Below are 13,741 nucleotides of genomic sequence, written 5' to 3'. Positions count from 1 at the left end.
TAGATGCTAACTGAAATTGGTTTATTTTTCCTAAAATAAACAGTCTTTCAAAACATTGACCACTTATTTTGCAGAAAACTTTTTAAAATCCCCATCTTATTTAGAAATATTGGCTTATTCTTCTTTTGCTATTTTATGCAGAAAGGTGCTGAGCTGACAAGCCTCTGAATCAAAGAAGCATTTATGAGAGCACCATGAGACACACTAAAGCTCCCCTGACTTTGTCACCTGGCTAAGTGGCCCTGGGGTCAGAAGCCACTGGGCTCCAGTGGGCCTGACAGTGGGGGTGACCTCCGAGTTCATCTGTCTTGGTGCCAGTGGCTTTTCTCAGACTTGCAGCCTATGGCTGGGTGGCTTTTACCCTCCTTTGTGGTGACTAACTTCTTACAGTCTGATCAGGAGGCCATGATAATTCCTACCTAGCCCTTTAAAAATGTAGCATATTCTCAAATGTTGGTAAAAACTTTCCTAAAGATGATGTCATCTTCTTAGCTAGTTTTTACAAAGGTAACAGTAGGGGAAATTGCTCAGTGGTGGTGGTTGTGGGGGGTACTCTTGAGGGAAATTCCTCTATTGGTGAATATTTGGATGCTACAAGCCTGATGTATGTGTGACCAATGCATTAAATTAATTGCACTCAGAAGGGTACAGCCAGGAAAAAGCTTTATTTTTCCCTGTCACTGTCATAGGTACCTCAGGAATAGATAATATCATTAATCTGCAGGATTCCTTCTTAAAGACAGTTCTCTTGTCATATTAACATCAACTTCTATAATCCCACGTTTTTTTCTACTTCGCAAGTTAAGAAGGGAAGTTTACCTGGGTCAGAAGATCCATCTCCCCCAGCAAAGTGCTGAACATTTGGTCTATGTCGTCACTTGACTCACCCATCTGAAAAAGGAAGGAATCCAGGTATTAACCATCTAATAAAAGCCCAATCCTGGGAAAACCATCCCGTCTCCTTCTTTTCCCCAAGAGCCCCATCCATGCGTAGGTGAGCTGGGAAGAGAACTGCATGGAGAGGAATGTTCACTGTAGCCTGAAATTCCATGCCTGACCTTTACCCAGTTTGCTTGGTCCAAGATTGAGCCAAACCTTGGGAACTGCCTTAGAGCCACAGTTGAATTTTCCAGACTAAACCAGCCTCCTTGGGGCCAAGTGCACAAAGTAGATGCCATTCAAGAAGTCATCTCACCATAGGACACCTTATTAGAGAAGAAAAAAACCTCCTACCATGGATGATTATGCCAGGGACATGTAGAACTTCACCTCCACTTCAAAACTTACATGAAAATGATACGCCAGGAGTGATTAAGTGTGTTTACCAAGTGAGTCTCTGCCTTCCAAAGATATCTGTTATGTAAGGTTACCATGAGGCTTGCAAAACACATTTTATAACCACCTATTTTAAACATACGACAACGCTGCTTACAAACAAATAAATAAACAGATAAGCAAAGAGAAATCTAACAGAAATTCTACCCTTAAACGCCATTGCCCTCTCCTCCCATTTTTTCACTTTTTGTTGTTTCCATCCATATCTTTAATATCAACTTTTGGTACATTTACTTAGAAGTATCGGGTGGTGAACACTTAGCACTAAAATGGCCATAGAGTCCAGTGAAAAGAGATTGAACTAAAACATTTTTTACGTTACAACCTTTGCCTAAACCGAATGAAGCAATTGCCCAAGAGAGGAAACATTCACTAGAAAATAGGATGTCCTGTGAGGCATAACTACTGCTCTCTTTCCTGACATTTTTGGCAAGGTTCGAGTGAGAAATTAGGAGACATGACTAGTCCTCCTCTGGCAGGGTGGAGTTTGGCAAAGGAAATCAACTGTTTTATATGCACGATGAAGAATTTGCCACAGATAATTTCTAAGGGCATTCCAAAATGCTCTAAAACACTGTAAGATTAATGCCAATTATAGCTCAAACTAAGAAGTTTTGTGAGTATAGACAATCAATATGTGCTCTTTAACCTAAACAATATTTACCTGAATGTGTGTTTTAATCTTTTTATATGGAAACTTTTAAATATAATATATATCTAAAAGAGAGAATATTATAATGATTTTCATGTACATATTATATCGTCCAGCTTTAACAATTATCAACTCATGACCAATCTTTTTTATTGAAATATATCTAACTATATCTTCCTCCATTAGATTTTGAGACAAATATAATTTTTTCCATAAATATTTCCATATGTAGCTCTAAAGGATAAAGACTTTTTAAAAACTATAGCCACACTATTATCTCTGCATGTGTTTGTGTGTATGTCTTTGAAATTAATTATTTGGCTGCAATAGGCCAAATCAAGGCAGATCTATCTTTCCTTGAATAAGTGATACTGAAAACTTGTAGTTAACCCTTTAAGGTGACTTCAAACTATTAATAATACTTTAGCAGTAACATTTTCATTTTTAATAGCTTTAGCTAATCAGGGTCTCTCTGTCTCTCTCTTTTTTTTTTTTTTTTGGAGACAGAGTCTCGCTCTTTTGCCCTGGCTAGATAGCCGTGGCGTCAGCCTAGCTCACAGCAACCTCAAACTCCTGGGCTTACGCAATCCTTCTGCCTCAGCCTCCCAAGTGGCTGGGACTACAGGCATGCGCCACCATGCCCAGCTAATTTTTTCTATATATTTTTAGTTGTCCCGATAATTTCTTTCTATTTTTTTAGTAGAGACGGGGTCTCCCTCTTGCTCAGGCTGGTCTCGAACTCCTGACCTCGAGCGATCCTCCCACCTCAGCCTCCCAGAGTGCTAGGATTACAGGTGTGAGCCACCATGCCCAGCCTCTCTGTCTCTTTATAAAATATGTATATGAAATATCTTTGCCATACTGATTCTGCTTTCTCAAAAATGACTCAAATAATTTTTAAAATATCTCAATCCTTGAGAGTAAAGTGATGTAATGATGATGACATGAACAGTAATACTTATCTAGCACTAACCATGTTCCAAGAGCTGTTCTATAAGCCAGAGTTGATATTAAAAACATTTAGCAGCCTGTATAGCATTGATGCTGAGCAGTCAGAAGGGATGAAGCTATAAAACCATTTTGGGTGAGCTTGTGTATATCCTCCAAATATCCACCCTGCAAAGCTAGCACTTCATCTTCCCAAATTATCCTCAGCAGCTATCTTGAGTGTATCACTTAGAAAGTCTGACAGAATGAGATCATCTTGCTTAATCTTTTCATCATATATTTTCCTTTTCCCCTCTCCCAATTTTAAGAAGGAAAAATAATCCCTGCCCCCCACACAACCCCACCACCCTCACTGAATAGGGTTGAGATATTTTCCATCTAAACTTCCTGCTTCACACAATAATTCTTTCTTTGCTCTCCTTCTAAGCTCTCTTTCTTGTAAAGCACAAAAAGTACTCTGAGCTACAGGTTACTGAGTATATTCAATAGTCATTTCACGTTTTAAGTCTCGCATGTTTTATTTTGGAAGAAGGATGTTTGAATTGCTATGAAATGTGTTCATTTTCCCAAGCATCCTTTCTGGCTTCCGGTGGAGGGGGTATCTTGCAGGAGAATGGGTATTTGCAAAACTGGGCTGGCCAGGACAGGCCAGGGAGGGCCAGGAAAGGGACTTTAGGGGACAAGAGAGGTCTAGAGACCATAGAACAGGCACATCCCTTTTCAGTAGACACACCCTAAAGAATCAGCTGTATATGCACACAGCACAGGGAAGTGCGGGTTTGAAACTCAGGTAGCTGCCCAGTGAATGCTCAGAGTCAGACCACACAAGGTAGCCAGGTGAGCACTCAGGGACAAAAGAGATAAGAAAGAAAGACAGTGCAGGTCTAGGTCTATGTGGGCAGGTCTAACAGATCAGGGAGGAATCCAACACAGCATCAGTGAAGGGTGATGGAAGATGTTCGTCCTGTTTTTATGTGGATCGTTGGGCTTAAAAGTGCTTATTGCAGCCACAAGAAGGGAAGAAAGCTCCCCACTCTGGTTGAAGAGGGGAGTTAATATGAAGATTCATTCCCTTGTGGTTTTATCTCCTGCCAATTGCTTACTAAGTATCTGGTCATACCCTCCCTTCTTCAGATTTCCTATAAAATGGCGGAGAGTAAGTAGATGATATATCCATGGTTTCACCAACTGTCTCCTAAAATAATTAACATGGTATTCAAAATCCTGTAATGGGGTTTTACTTATTACTTTAATAAGAGGAAATCAGCAGAACAAACAATAAAATTCCAGAACTGCTCATGTGAATTCATTTCCATTTGAGTACAATTTTATGACAAAACAAATAATTCAGATGAATTATTATTAACGGAAAAACTTAAGAGTATTAATGTTAACATATTTCCAATTTTTTAAATAAGAGTAATCCATTCAGAGTGAAAAAGTAGATTTATTTGCTGACCTCAAAACTGCCAACCAGTGTTACCATAAACTTATAAGATGCAAAGATGACGCTAGTAGTAAGACTCTTGTCATTATGTGTTCTCTTAAACCATAAGCTGTTCAATTTGGAAAAGCACTAAAATGACAAAGAATGAGGTCTTGAAAGGAAATGTGACATCGATGAGTCAGAAAAATCCACTGAGCCCCAAAGACCTTAGTTTCTCAGCCTGTACAAACCAACAATGGGTTAAGGACATGCCGGAGTGAATCATCCATCTAAGATGGAAAAAACTCAAAAATAACAGAATATTCTCGTGACCTCTCCTGAAACTCTCATTGTGTTCATCTGGTAAAAATCTTTCCCCTGCTTTTTCATTCCTTTCCCCCAGAGCCTGCTATTGAATTATTTATTTATTTTAATTTCAGAATATTACATGGGTACAAATGTTTTGATTACATAGATTGCTTTTGTACTGCTTGAGACAAAGTTCTAAGTGTGCCCATCACCCAGACAGTGTACATTGTACCTGTTAGGTATGATTTCACCCATCCCCAACTTCCCCTCTGAACTATTAAAAGGACTAGACATTGAAATTGTGCTCTAAGCCTATAGTCATAAGTCAACATGCTAATGAATGGCTCACAGTTTAAATGAGTTGCATCCTTGGTGACAATAATAAAAGATTTAACTTAAGGGCTATTTTCAATGAATTTTTTTTATTAATCTGTATATATATGTGTGTGTATGTGTTTGTGTATATATATAGTATACAAATACACACACACACACAAAGTGTGCGATAATAGGGCTGTGCTTATTTGTAGGTGTGATATTTTCCAAAGGTCAAAATAAAGATTAAAAGAGAAAACACCCAGCCCTGAGAGCCCAAAGTGTTATTCAAGTTAGCAGCCCAAAAGAGTAGGGGCAGAGGGGCCAGAGTGAAGCAACGTTTTGCAGAACAAGCCACGTTCACATCATGGCAGGGTGGGGTAAAAATCTTTTTGGGAGTGTGTCATTTCTGAGATCATTTTGGGTCTTGGAAAGAATAACAAATTTTTGACTAACAGAAAATCAGAATAATACTTTACCAGCTAGATTTTGTTGTTATTCTTATTTTTGCATGGGTGAAGGGCCAGGGGGATAGAAGCCCAGGCTAAAACCCTGCCTTAGATTTCCTGAACAACAAGAGAATTTTCTCTGATGCTCAGCATTTCCCTAAGACTCAAATTTCTAGACCTTGGTTTTTAACCTCAAATAGTTTCTCTTTGCCATATACATAAACCTCAAATATATACATTTTAAACATCTATGCTAAGGACTCTGCTGCATATGTTTAACAGGACATATATTCACATCTACGGCAAAGTCAATCTCAAATATTTAACTCAGTTTGGGTGCAATTTGGATTGGCTTGAATATGAGCAAATCCAGCCATGATTCTGGATCCAGATCAGGGCACCCCTTGCTGTATCTGTCAGAGTAGCTCCCCTAGAGACCTGACCAGATTAAAAAGCTCTGCACAGCCAAGGAAACTCTCACGAGAGCAAACAGACAACCTACAGAATGGGAGAAAATATTAGCATGTCATGCATCCAATAAGGGCTGATAACTAGAATCTATCTAGAACTCAGGAAAATCAGCAAGAAAAAAATCAAACAACCCCATTAAAAAGTGGGCAAAGGACATGAACAGAAAGTTTTCGAAAGAAGGCAGACTAATGGCCAACAAACATATGAAAAAATGGTCAACATCTCTAATCATCAGGGAAATACAAATCAAAACCACAATGAGACATCACTTAACTCCAGTGAGAATAGCTTTTATTAAAAAGTCCCAAAACAACAAATGTTGGCGTGGATGCAGAGAGATAGGAACACTCATACACTGCTGGTGGGACTGCAAACTAGTACAACCTCTGTGGAAAGTAATATGGAGATACGTTACAGAGCTACAAATAGAACTACCATTTGATCCAGCAATCCCATTACTGGGCATCTACTCAAAAGAAAAAAAGACATTCTATAAAAAAGACATCTGCACTCAAATGTTTATAGGAGCACAATTCACAATTGCAAAGATGTGGCAACAACCCAAGTGCCCATCAATACATGAGTGGATTAATGAAATGTGGTCTATGTATATCATGGAGTACTACTCAGCTATAAGAAACAATGGTGATCTAGCACCTCTTGTATTATCCTGGATAGAGCTGGAGCCCATTCTACTAAGTGAAGTATCACAAGAATGGGAAAACAAGCACCACATGTACTCACCATCAAATTGGTATTAACTGACCAACACTTAAATGCACATATAGTAATAACATTCATCGGGTGTCAGGCAGGTAGGAGGGGGGAAGAGGTGATGGGTATATTCACACCTAATGGGTGTGGTGCGTACTGTCTGGGGGATGGACACGCTTGAAGCTCTGACTTGGGCAAGGTAAAGACAACATATGTAACCCCCATAATATGCTGAAATAAATTAAATAAAAACAAAAGAACAGTCAACTCAATGTCCCCTTAGCCTGGCTAATGGCCACCAGTCACTTTCAGTCCAGTTTAGAAACCTTAGCACAGTTCTTCCCTCCTCCCCATTTTCCGTGCAGTCGGTCAGGAAATCCTGCTGGCTCTTCCTGTGGAGGGCGTCTCCTTCCTTCATTCTCACTGTCCAGCCACAGTTGAGACCCTCATCAGCTCACCCAGCCCCCAGTCTCCTGGACTCTGCCTCAATTCTCATCACCACCACCACTGCCACTGCAAATTCCAAATACAAATGTGAACAAGTCACTCTACTGTTTGGAAACCTTCTGCAGCTGATCATGATGACATGGGGAAAGCTCAGTGTGGCTTTCAAATTCCTTCACAGTCTGCCCCAGCTTACTTTTCATGGTTCAACTCTTGCCATTTAGGGCCTTTGGTGTTCTCCGAGCAGGCTTTTTAGAACTCTCTGTCTTTGCCTATGCTAAATAGCGTCTTCCTCTGTCCCTATCTCCTTCATAAAATTCTACTGATCATGCAAAATCCAGCTTTCATGACAACCCCTCAACAGCGGGTGTCTTCATACCCATCAGGGAGCTTTGCTGTCCATTGCACTTGGTCAGCATATCAGTGAATCCTCGCCCCAAGAACCACCCTGATAAGGTACTCAACCTCCCTGGCTTTCTATTTCCTGGTCTGTAAAATAGGGAGAATAATAATTCATAATTTGTAGGACTGTTGTGACATTTAAACAAAATAGCACACAGTACTTGGCACAAGCACTTGATCATAGCATTTACCTCACTGAATCATGTTTTTTGTTGTCATGCTAGAATCTCTCAGAAGACTGGGAGCTGTTATTAAGCAAGAATCAGTTCTTGTTTATCTTTGTGTTCAAAAATGCTTCACTGAATGCCCAGAGATTAAGTAACTTCCCAGACTAATGGGAAGAGCTGGGCTCGAGCCCAGGTCTCAGGGCTGCATAGAAAGTTCTCTGTCCCTCCACCGGCTCCACTCTGGACATGGTTCCTGTTGTACCACTCTCAGAAACACGACTGTCCAGGGCAGAATCGTCCTTAGAGGCCACCAAATCCCACGTTGCCTAGAATTATCAAGGCAATTAAACAGAAAGTCTGCTTCTAAGCTGTTGTCAGAGCTATCGGTTTCTGGAACGTCACTCACTATAACGACGCTGTTTTTCTTTTTTCAGTGCTTGCCAAATACTGATATTTACACACATGAATTTTGTTGGTAAACACAAAGGTTTCACTGGGGCTCACATATAGTTAGGCCTGAATCAGTTTTCGAACCAAAGATTTTAGTTGCTTTGAGAAAAATTCTAATAGCTATGATGCAACTTGAGTGATATTATCAATAGCTTTTGTTTTTTTCTCTAATTCGATCTGAAGTCAGTTAATATTTCAAGTACCAGGTTAATCAACCATTATTTAATAAATAACAAGTTATGTTTTCTATCTTAATGATTCCTTTGTTCACATCAAACATCTAATTAATTTAATTTCACATTTCTATTTAAAGTTGCTTTAATCTGTAACAAAAATGAACATACACGGTGGACGCCTTTCTCGGCCTCCACCCATCTGTACCCAGATGCTCCAAATAAACAGCAAAAATATATATAAAAAAAAATGAACACACATATGCACATGTTCAAATACATTTTTATAACATATATGTCATAATTTCTTGTTATGAATTGAATTTCAATTTAATATTATTAAATTAAAGAGTTATTTGATGCACTTAAATGAAAAAATTTATACATAAAAGCATATCATTTTATATATTAAATAAAGTATATAATAAGAATGTTTTATAAAACAGAAAACAAATAAAAAGATAGACTACATTTTAAATAGGTTTTTAAAAAGTGGGCCTAACAACTTCTGCATAAAATCAAAAAATTGTTAAGATTTTTCTCTTCTTGTGATTGTCAAATTTTGCCTTTACAGAGTTGATGTATTCAGTGACAGTAAGCATCACTACAATGAAGAAACTCATGTGACTTATAGTTGTATAAGGAGCCTATCTGTCAAGCTTGCTTTCTTGTAGCACCAGATTAAGATATTACAAACTTGCATGTGGTCTAAGCTAATTTAAATGGCTGCACAGTTCATCTTTTCAGTTGTGTTCTGACTTATGCTTAGTCTTTACTTGGACTGAGGTGCCAGTACCAATAACAGAATGAAAATTTTAGAGCAGGAAGAATTAAAAGAAAAGACAAGATAGAATGCTTGTGAGTAGAATTTTAAAAATGAAACAACAGAGGATGCATAAAAACAACTTTCCAATCATTAAAGTGAGTCACAGTTATTAAGTTCAGGCAGGTTCGAATTGGTCTTCAATATTTCACCAGAGCAAATGCTGCTGACCTTCCTAGGAGAGAACTAGAGAACTCCCCACTCAGTTGCTTCTTTTTTTTTTTTTTTTTTGGCTTAATTTTTTATTTTTTATTTTTCATTTCAGCATATTACAGGGGTACAAATGTTTAGGTTACATATCATGTCGGTTGCTTCTGTCTGTGCATGGCTGTGGGGGCAGAGAAGGAATCTCTCCTCTACCTGCCTGTTGTAATAAAAATAACAGCTAGTAACTACTAGGTGTTCTCACCCCATGCCAGGCACTGTCCTGGTGTTTTATATATATTGACTGATTAAATCCATCTTCGTACCCTAGGTAGGACACTTTTATTTTCCCCATTTTACAGATGAGAAAACTGAGGTACCCAGAGATTAAGTAACACGACTTAAGTATCTAGAATTTATCTACATACTGTGCATCTTTCTATTTTGAAGACAGTTAAAGAAAAACGTTTGTCTCCTTGCATTAAGACCATTATAGGTTGGGCATGGTGACTCACACCTATAATCCTAGCACTTTGGGAGGCTGAGGAAGGAGGATTGCTTGAGTCCAGGAGTTCGAGACCAGCCTGAGCAAGATCGAGACCTTGTCTCTACAAAAAAATAGAAAAAATTAACTGGGTGTGGTGGTGTGTGCTTGTAGTCCCAGCTACTCAGGAGGCTGAGGCAGGAGGATCGCTTGAGCCCGGGAGTTTGAGGTTGCTGTGAGCTAGGCTGATGCCACAGCACTCTAGCCCAGGCAACAGAGCAAGACCCTGTCTCTAAATAAATAAATAAATAACCCTTATTGTCTCAGATTTTCCTTTTATCTGACCATACATACATATATACAGATACATACACATGCTCGTACACACATTTTGTTTGTGACTGACCATTGTTAGTGTGACTTGATGATGTGAACACAGGGATTGTCCTTTGACTCAGTGACCACTTGCTAGCCTGTTTCTTAAGACTCACTGATCTCAGTGGACTGTGCAAAGCCGGTTAACTTGGCCCGAGAGGGTTCTCCATCTTAGTTCTTTGTTGAGACCCCCTACCAGGGTGATCTCCTAGCGACAGGGTTCCATGTTGCTGCTGGGGTGCCAGAGACGAAACACGGTCCTGTTTCTTTGTTGAGCGGATTATTTGATACTGTGTGTAACTGTAGAGACGCTTCTGTTTCCTGTTTTATGTTACACAGAAGCCTTGGCATCCCCCATTCTCCTCCCCCAAACACTGCAAGAACCTTTAACCATGTTCTGTGTTATTCCGTGAACCACTTCCTCTTGACAAAGTGCTTTTGTTGCATTTTGAAAAAATACTACACTGAAGGCATCAGGTAACATTCAACATTGCTGGTTATTTTCTGATCACGCTGTACACTGGCAGCTTCCTAGTGCCCAGCGGCACTTGTGCATCTGGCTTCTGCAGCACATGTTCCATGCGAAGTGCAATCCCTCTTGGGAACGTATTTTTAAAATTTTTCTACTCTTTTGATTCTGTAGTTGTAATGTGTTGACTGATTCCTTTTTCTCAAAAAAATAAACATTACTAGATAGCTTTTAGTTTGAAATTATTTTAAAAACCAAAGCAAATTGATACTGAGAGATCCTCAGATTTTTGAACTTATTTGTCACTAAATTCAGTTATATTAATCTAGTTATAGACTCAAAACATCATAAGGTAAAAAATATAATGGTCTTTTTTTTTTTTTTTTTGACAGAGTCTTACTCTGTTGCCCAGGCTAGAGTGCAGTGGCATCATCACAGCTTGCTGCAACCTCAAACTCCGGGCTCAAGTGAGCCCCCTGCCTCAGCCTCCGGAGTAGGTGGGACTACAGGTGCGTGCCACCATGCCCAGCTAATTTTTCTATTTTTTGTAGAGATGAGGTCTCAATCTTGCTCAGGCTGGTCTTGAACTCCAAGATTCAAACAATCCACCTGCCTCAGCCTCCTAAATAGCTGCGACTACAGGTGCATGCCACCACACCCAGCCTATTTTTCTATTTTTTGTAGAGATGAGGTCTCAGTCTTGCTTAGGCTGTTCTTGAACTCCTGACCTCAAGCGATCCTCTCACCTCAGCCTTTCAGAGTGCTAGGATTACAGGTGTGAGCCACGGTTTCCAGCCGACAATAGGGTCAGCAATATTGTCACGGCAAAAGTTAGATGGAAATAACATTTGTAAATAAAAACATAATCATGAAATGACATGAATTATTTCAATAATTTGAAAAACACAAAGAGGGTGCTTTGAAAAGCTTTAGGATTTGGCACAGTGTGTACACGCGCACACACACACACACACACACACACACATAAGGAGATGGGCTACTACATTTTTTAAAATATGAGTTTTAAATGTACTTATTTGCAAATTACTTTGATTTTGAGTCAATGCAGGGTAGGGTGAGACAGAGTGGGAGACTCTGCTACTTGGTCAAGCCTCAGGGTGGCTGAAAAGTGGGAGAGCCGAATAAAACCCACTACTCAGCATAAAAACAGTAGTGCACTAGCACCTCTTGTATTATCCTGGATGGAGCTGGAGCCCATTCTCCGAAGTGAAGTATCTCAAGAATGGAAAAACAAGCACCACATGTACTCACCATCAAATTGGTACCAACCGATCAATACTTATGTGCACATACAGTAATAATATTCACTGAGTGTCTGGCAGGCTGGAGGGGGGAGAAAGGGATGGATAAATTCCCACCTAATGAGTTCAGTGCGCACCTTCTGGGGGATGTAGCTCTGACTCAAATGGTGCAAAGGCAATGTATGTAACCAAAGCATTAATACCCCCATAACAATCTGAAATAAAAAAAAATTGGAAAAAAACCTCAAATGTTCAACAGGACTCGGAAGGACAGGAGCACGTGACACAGGGAACAGAGGTCGATGCCTATGAACCTGACATTCTCACTGCCAACTGCTCGGCTGTTCTCCAGCTTTGGGGTGCACGTCGTGTACGAGTTTTGCTTGGATATTATGGGCTGGAAAGAGAAGGCTAACTCTTGACATTTTCTTAAGTTCTCTTTATTTCTACTTTGAGTGCCTACCTACATAAGGAACAGGGAACTGTTTTTATATTTAGGATCCACTGTGACATAAAACTGAAGTGACAACACGATTTAGGGGTTTTTGAGGAGAAAAAAATAGAAAACACTCTATTCACTCATTTTATAAATAAAACCCACAAACATTAATTTTTACAAGCAAAATCCTGTGAAAGGTTAACATATTCACTGTCTCCTACTTGTCTCTATTTTCTCGTGAATCTACCCCTGTGAGGCTTTTGTTCCCACCATGTCACCAAACTGTGACAAGATGTCCAACCACCTTCACGTTGCTCAATCCAGTGGTTGATTCCTAGTCAGCATTGCTGATCACTCCTTCCTGGAAACATTTTCTTCTCTTGGCTTTCCTGATAGTTTTCTTTCCTGCTTTTCCTCCGAACAGAGACCAACTGACCTTGAAGCCAATTGAGCTTCAACTGGAGGGTTCCTCACTTGCAGACTGTGTTTCTCTGGCGCCCCCGTGGCAACATGGAACCCTGTTCTCTTGCTGGGAGATCCCCCTGGTAGGGGTCCCAGGGCTTGCAGCACTTTCTCTGCTTCACTCAGAGTCTAAAAAGAACCCTCCCATGGTGACTGTCACGGATACTGGACCCCATCTTCTATCCTAGGAAACTCTGAAGGAGACGCTGGTCTTCTCTGCTCCTTGCATGGGGTCACTTTGATCCGGGCTCCATGACTACCTTACATCACTCCCTGGCCCAGCCTAGCAGGAGGGAGGGGACAGCAACTGATGGCTGTGTGGTCCTGGCCAGCTGCTGCTTGGGCCATTGGAAGCCATGGGGCACCCTGCCATGCCTAGTGAGAACAAAATCTGCACTTCTCTGAGGTCTTGCTCCTGGGCAAGAAGTACTGTCAGAGCAAGAAACCACAGAGGAAGTTACAAGATGAGGCCTTGCCATGGAGAGCTGTCAGGCTAAAGTCAACTTCTTCTAAACTATCAGTCATAAAAGTTAATTTTGAGCCAACCATGCTGGAGGAAAGACTAAATCATCTACTACCCCTACAGAAAATTGTATTTCAAATTCATCCTCACAGGAAGAGTCGATCAAAGAATACGCAGCCAAAAAAATGTAGGAAAAATCAATTGGGTAGTTAATTATAATCATATACATAAGAATGTTGCTTTTTAGATATGTATGGTATTTGTCAGTTTTTAAAAATTGATAATTTGTTGTGATTTCGTTTCTGGCTCTAAATAAATATTCACTTTTGTTCTTAATTTTTCATTCATAATTTTGTATTCTTTTTTTTAAAAGGGAGCCTCCCAACATTGTAGATGATTCAGGCCCCAGAGATCCAGGCTCTATCCCTGCCCACCTCACCAGCCTCTCCCTTCAGCCTCCTCTGTTGGTTCCTTCTCATCTGTCCTCACTTCCTAGTTTCTTTTCTGGCCTCTGTCTGCTAGGTGACTCATGCTGTCTCATGGCTTTAAATACCGTAGAGCTGCC

The 13,741-nt window shown here is 40.0% G+C and overlaps 1 protein-coding gene across 3 annotated transcripts in view; it reads right to left on the bottom strand.

The window, feature by feature from the left end:
• The window catches only part of LOC123626234 (amyloid beta precursor protein binding family B member 1 interacting protein), a 154,788-nt gene that overhangs the window by 111,512 nt on the left and 29,535 nt on the right, over positions 1-13,741 (bottom strand). Inside the window, exon 2 of one of the 3 annotated variants that reach the window (XM_045535135.1) lies at positions 820-891. In XM_045535135.1, the coding sequence (XP_045391091.1) occupies positions 820-891 (72 nt within the window). Of the gene's footprint in view, positions 1-819; positions 2,040-13,741 lie in introns of those variants that run through there. The other 2 variants (XM_045535143.1, XM_045535150.1) reach the window with 2 other exon arrangements.

Source organism: Lemur catta, chromosome 1, assembly GCF_020740605.2.
Source record: "Lemur catta isolate mLemCat1 chromosome 1, mLemCat1.pri, whole genome shotgun sequence".
In the NCBI taxonomy this organism is placed as follows: Eukaryota; Metazoa; Chordata; class Mammalia; order Primates; family Lemuridae; genus Lemur; species Lemur catta.
Note: the sequence above shows the minus strand (reverse complement) of the source record. Positions and strands in the feature narration are given on the sequence as shown.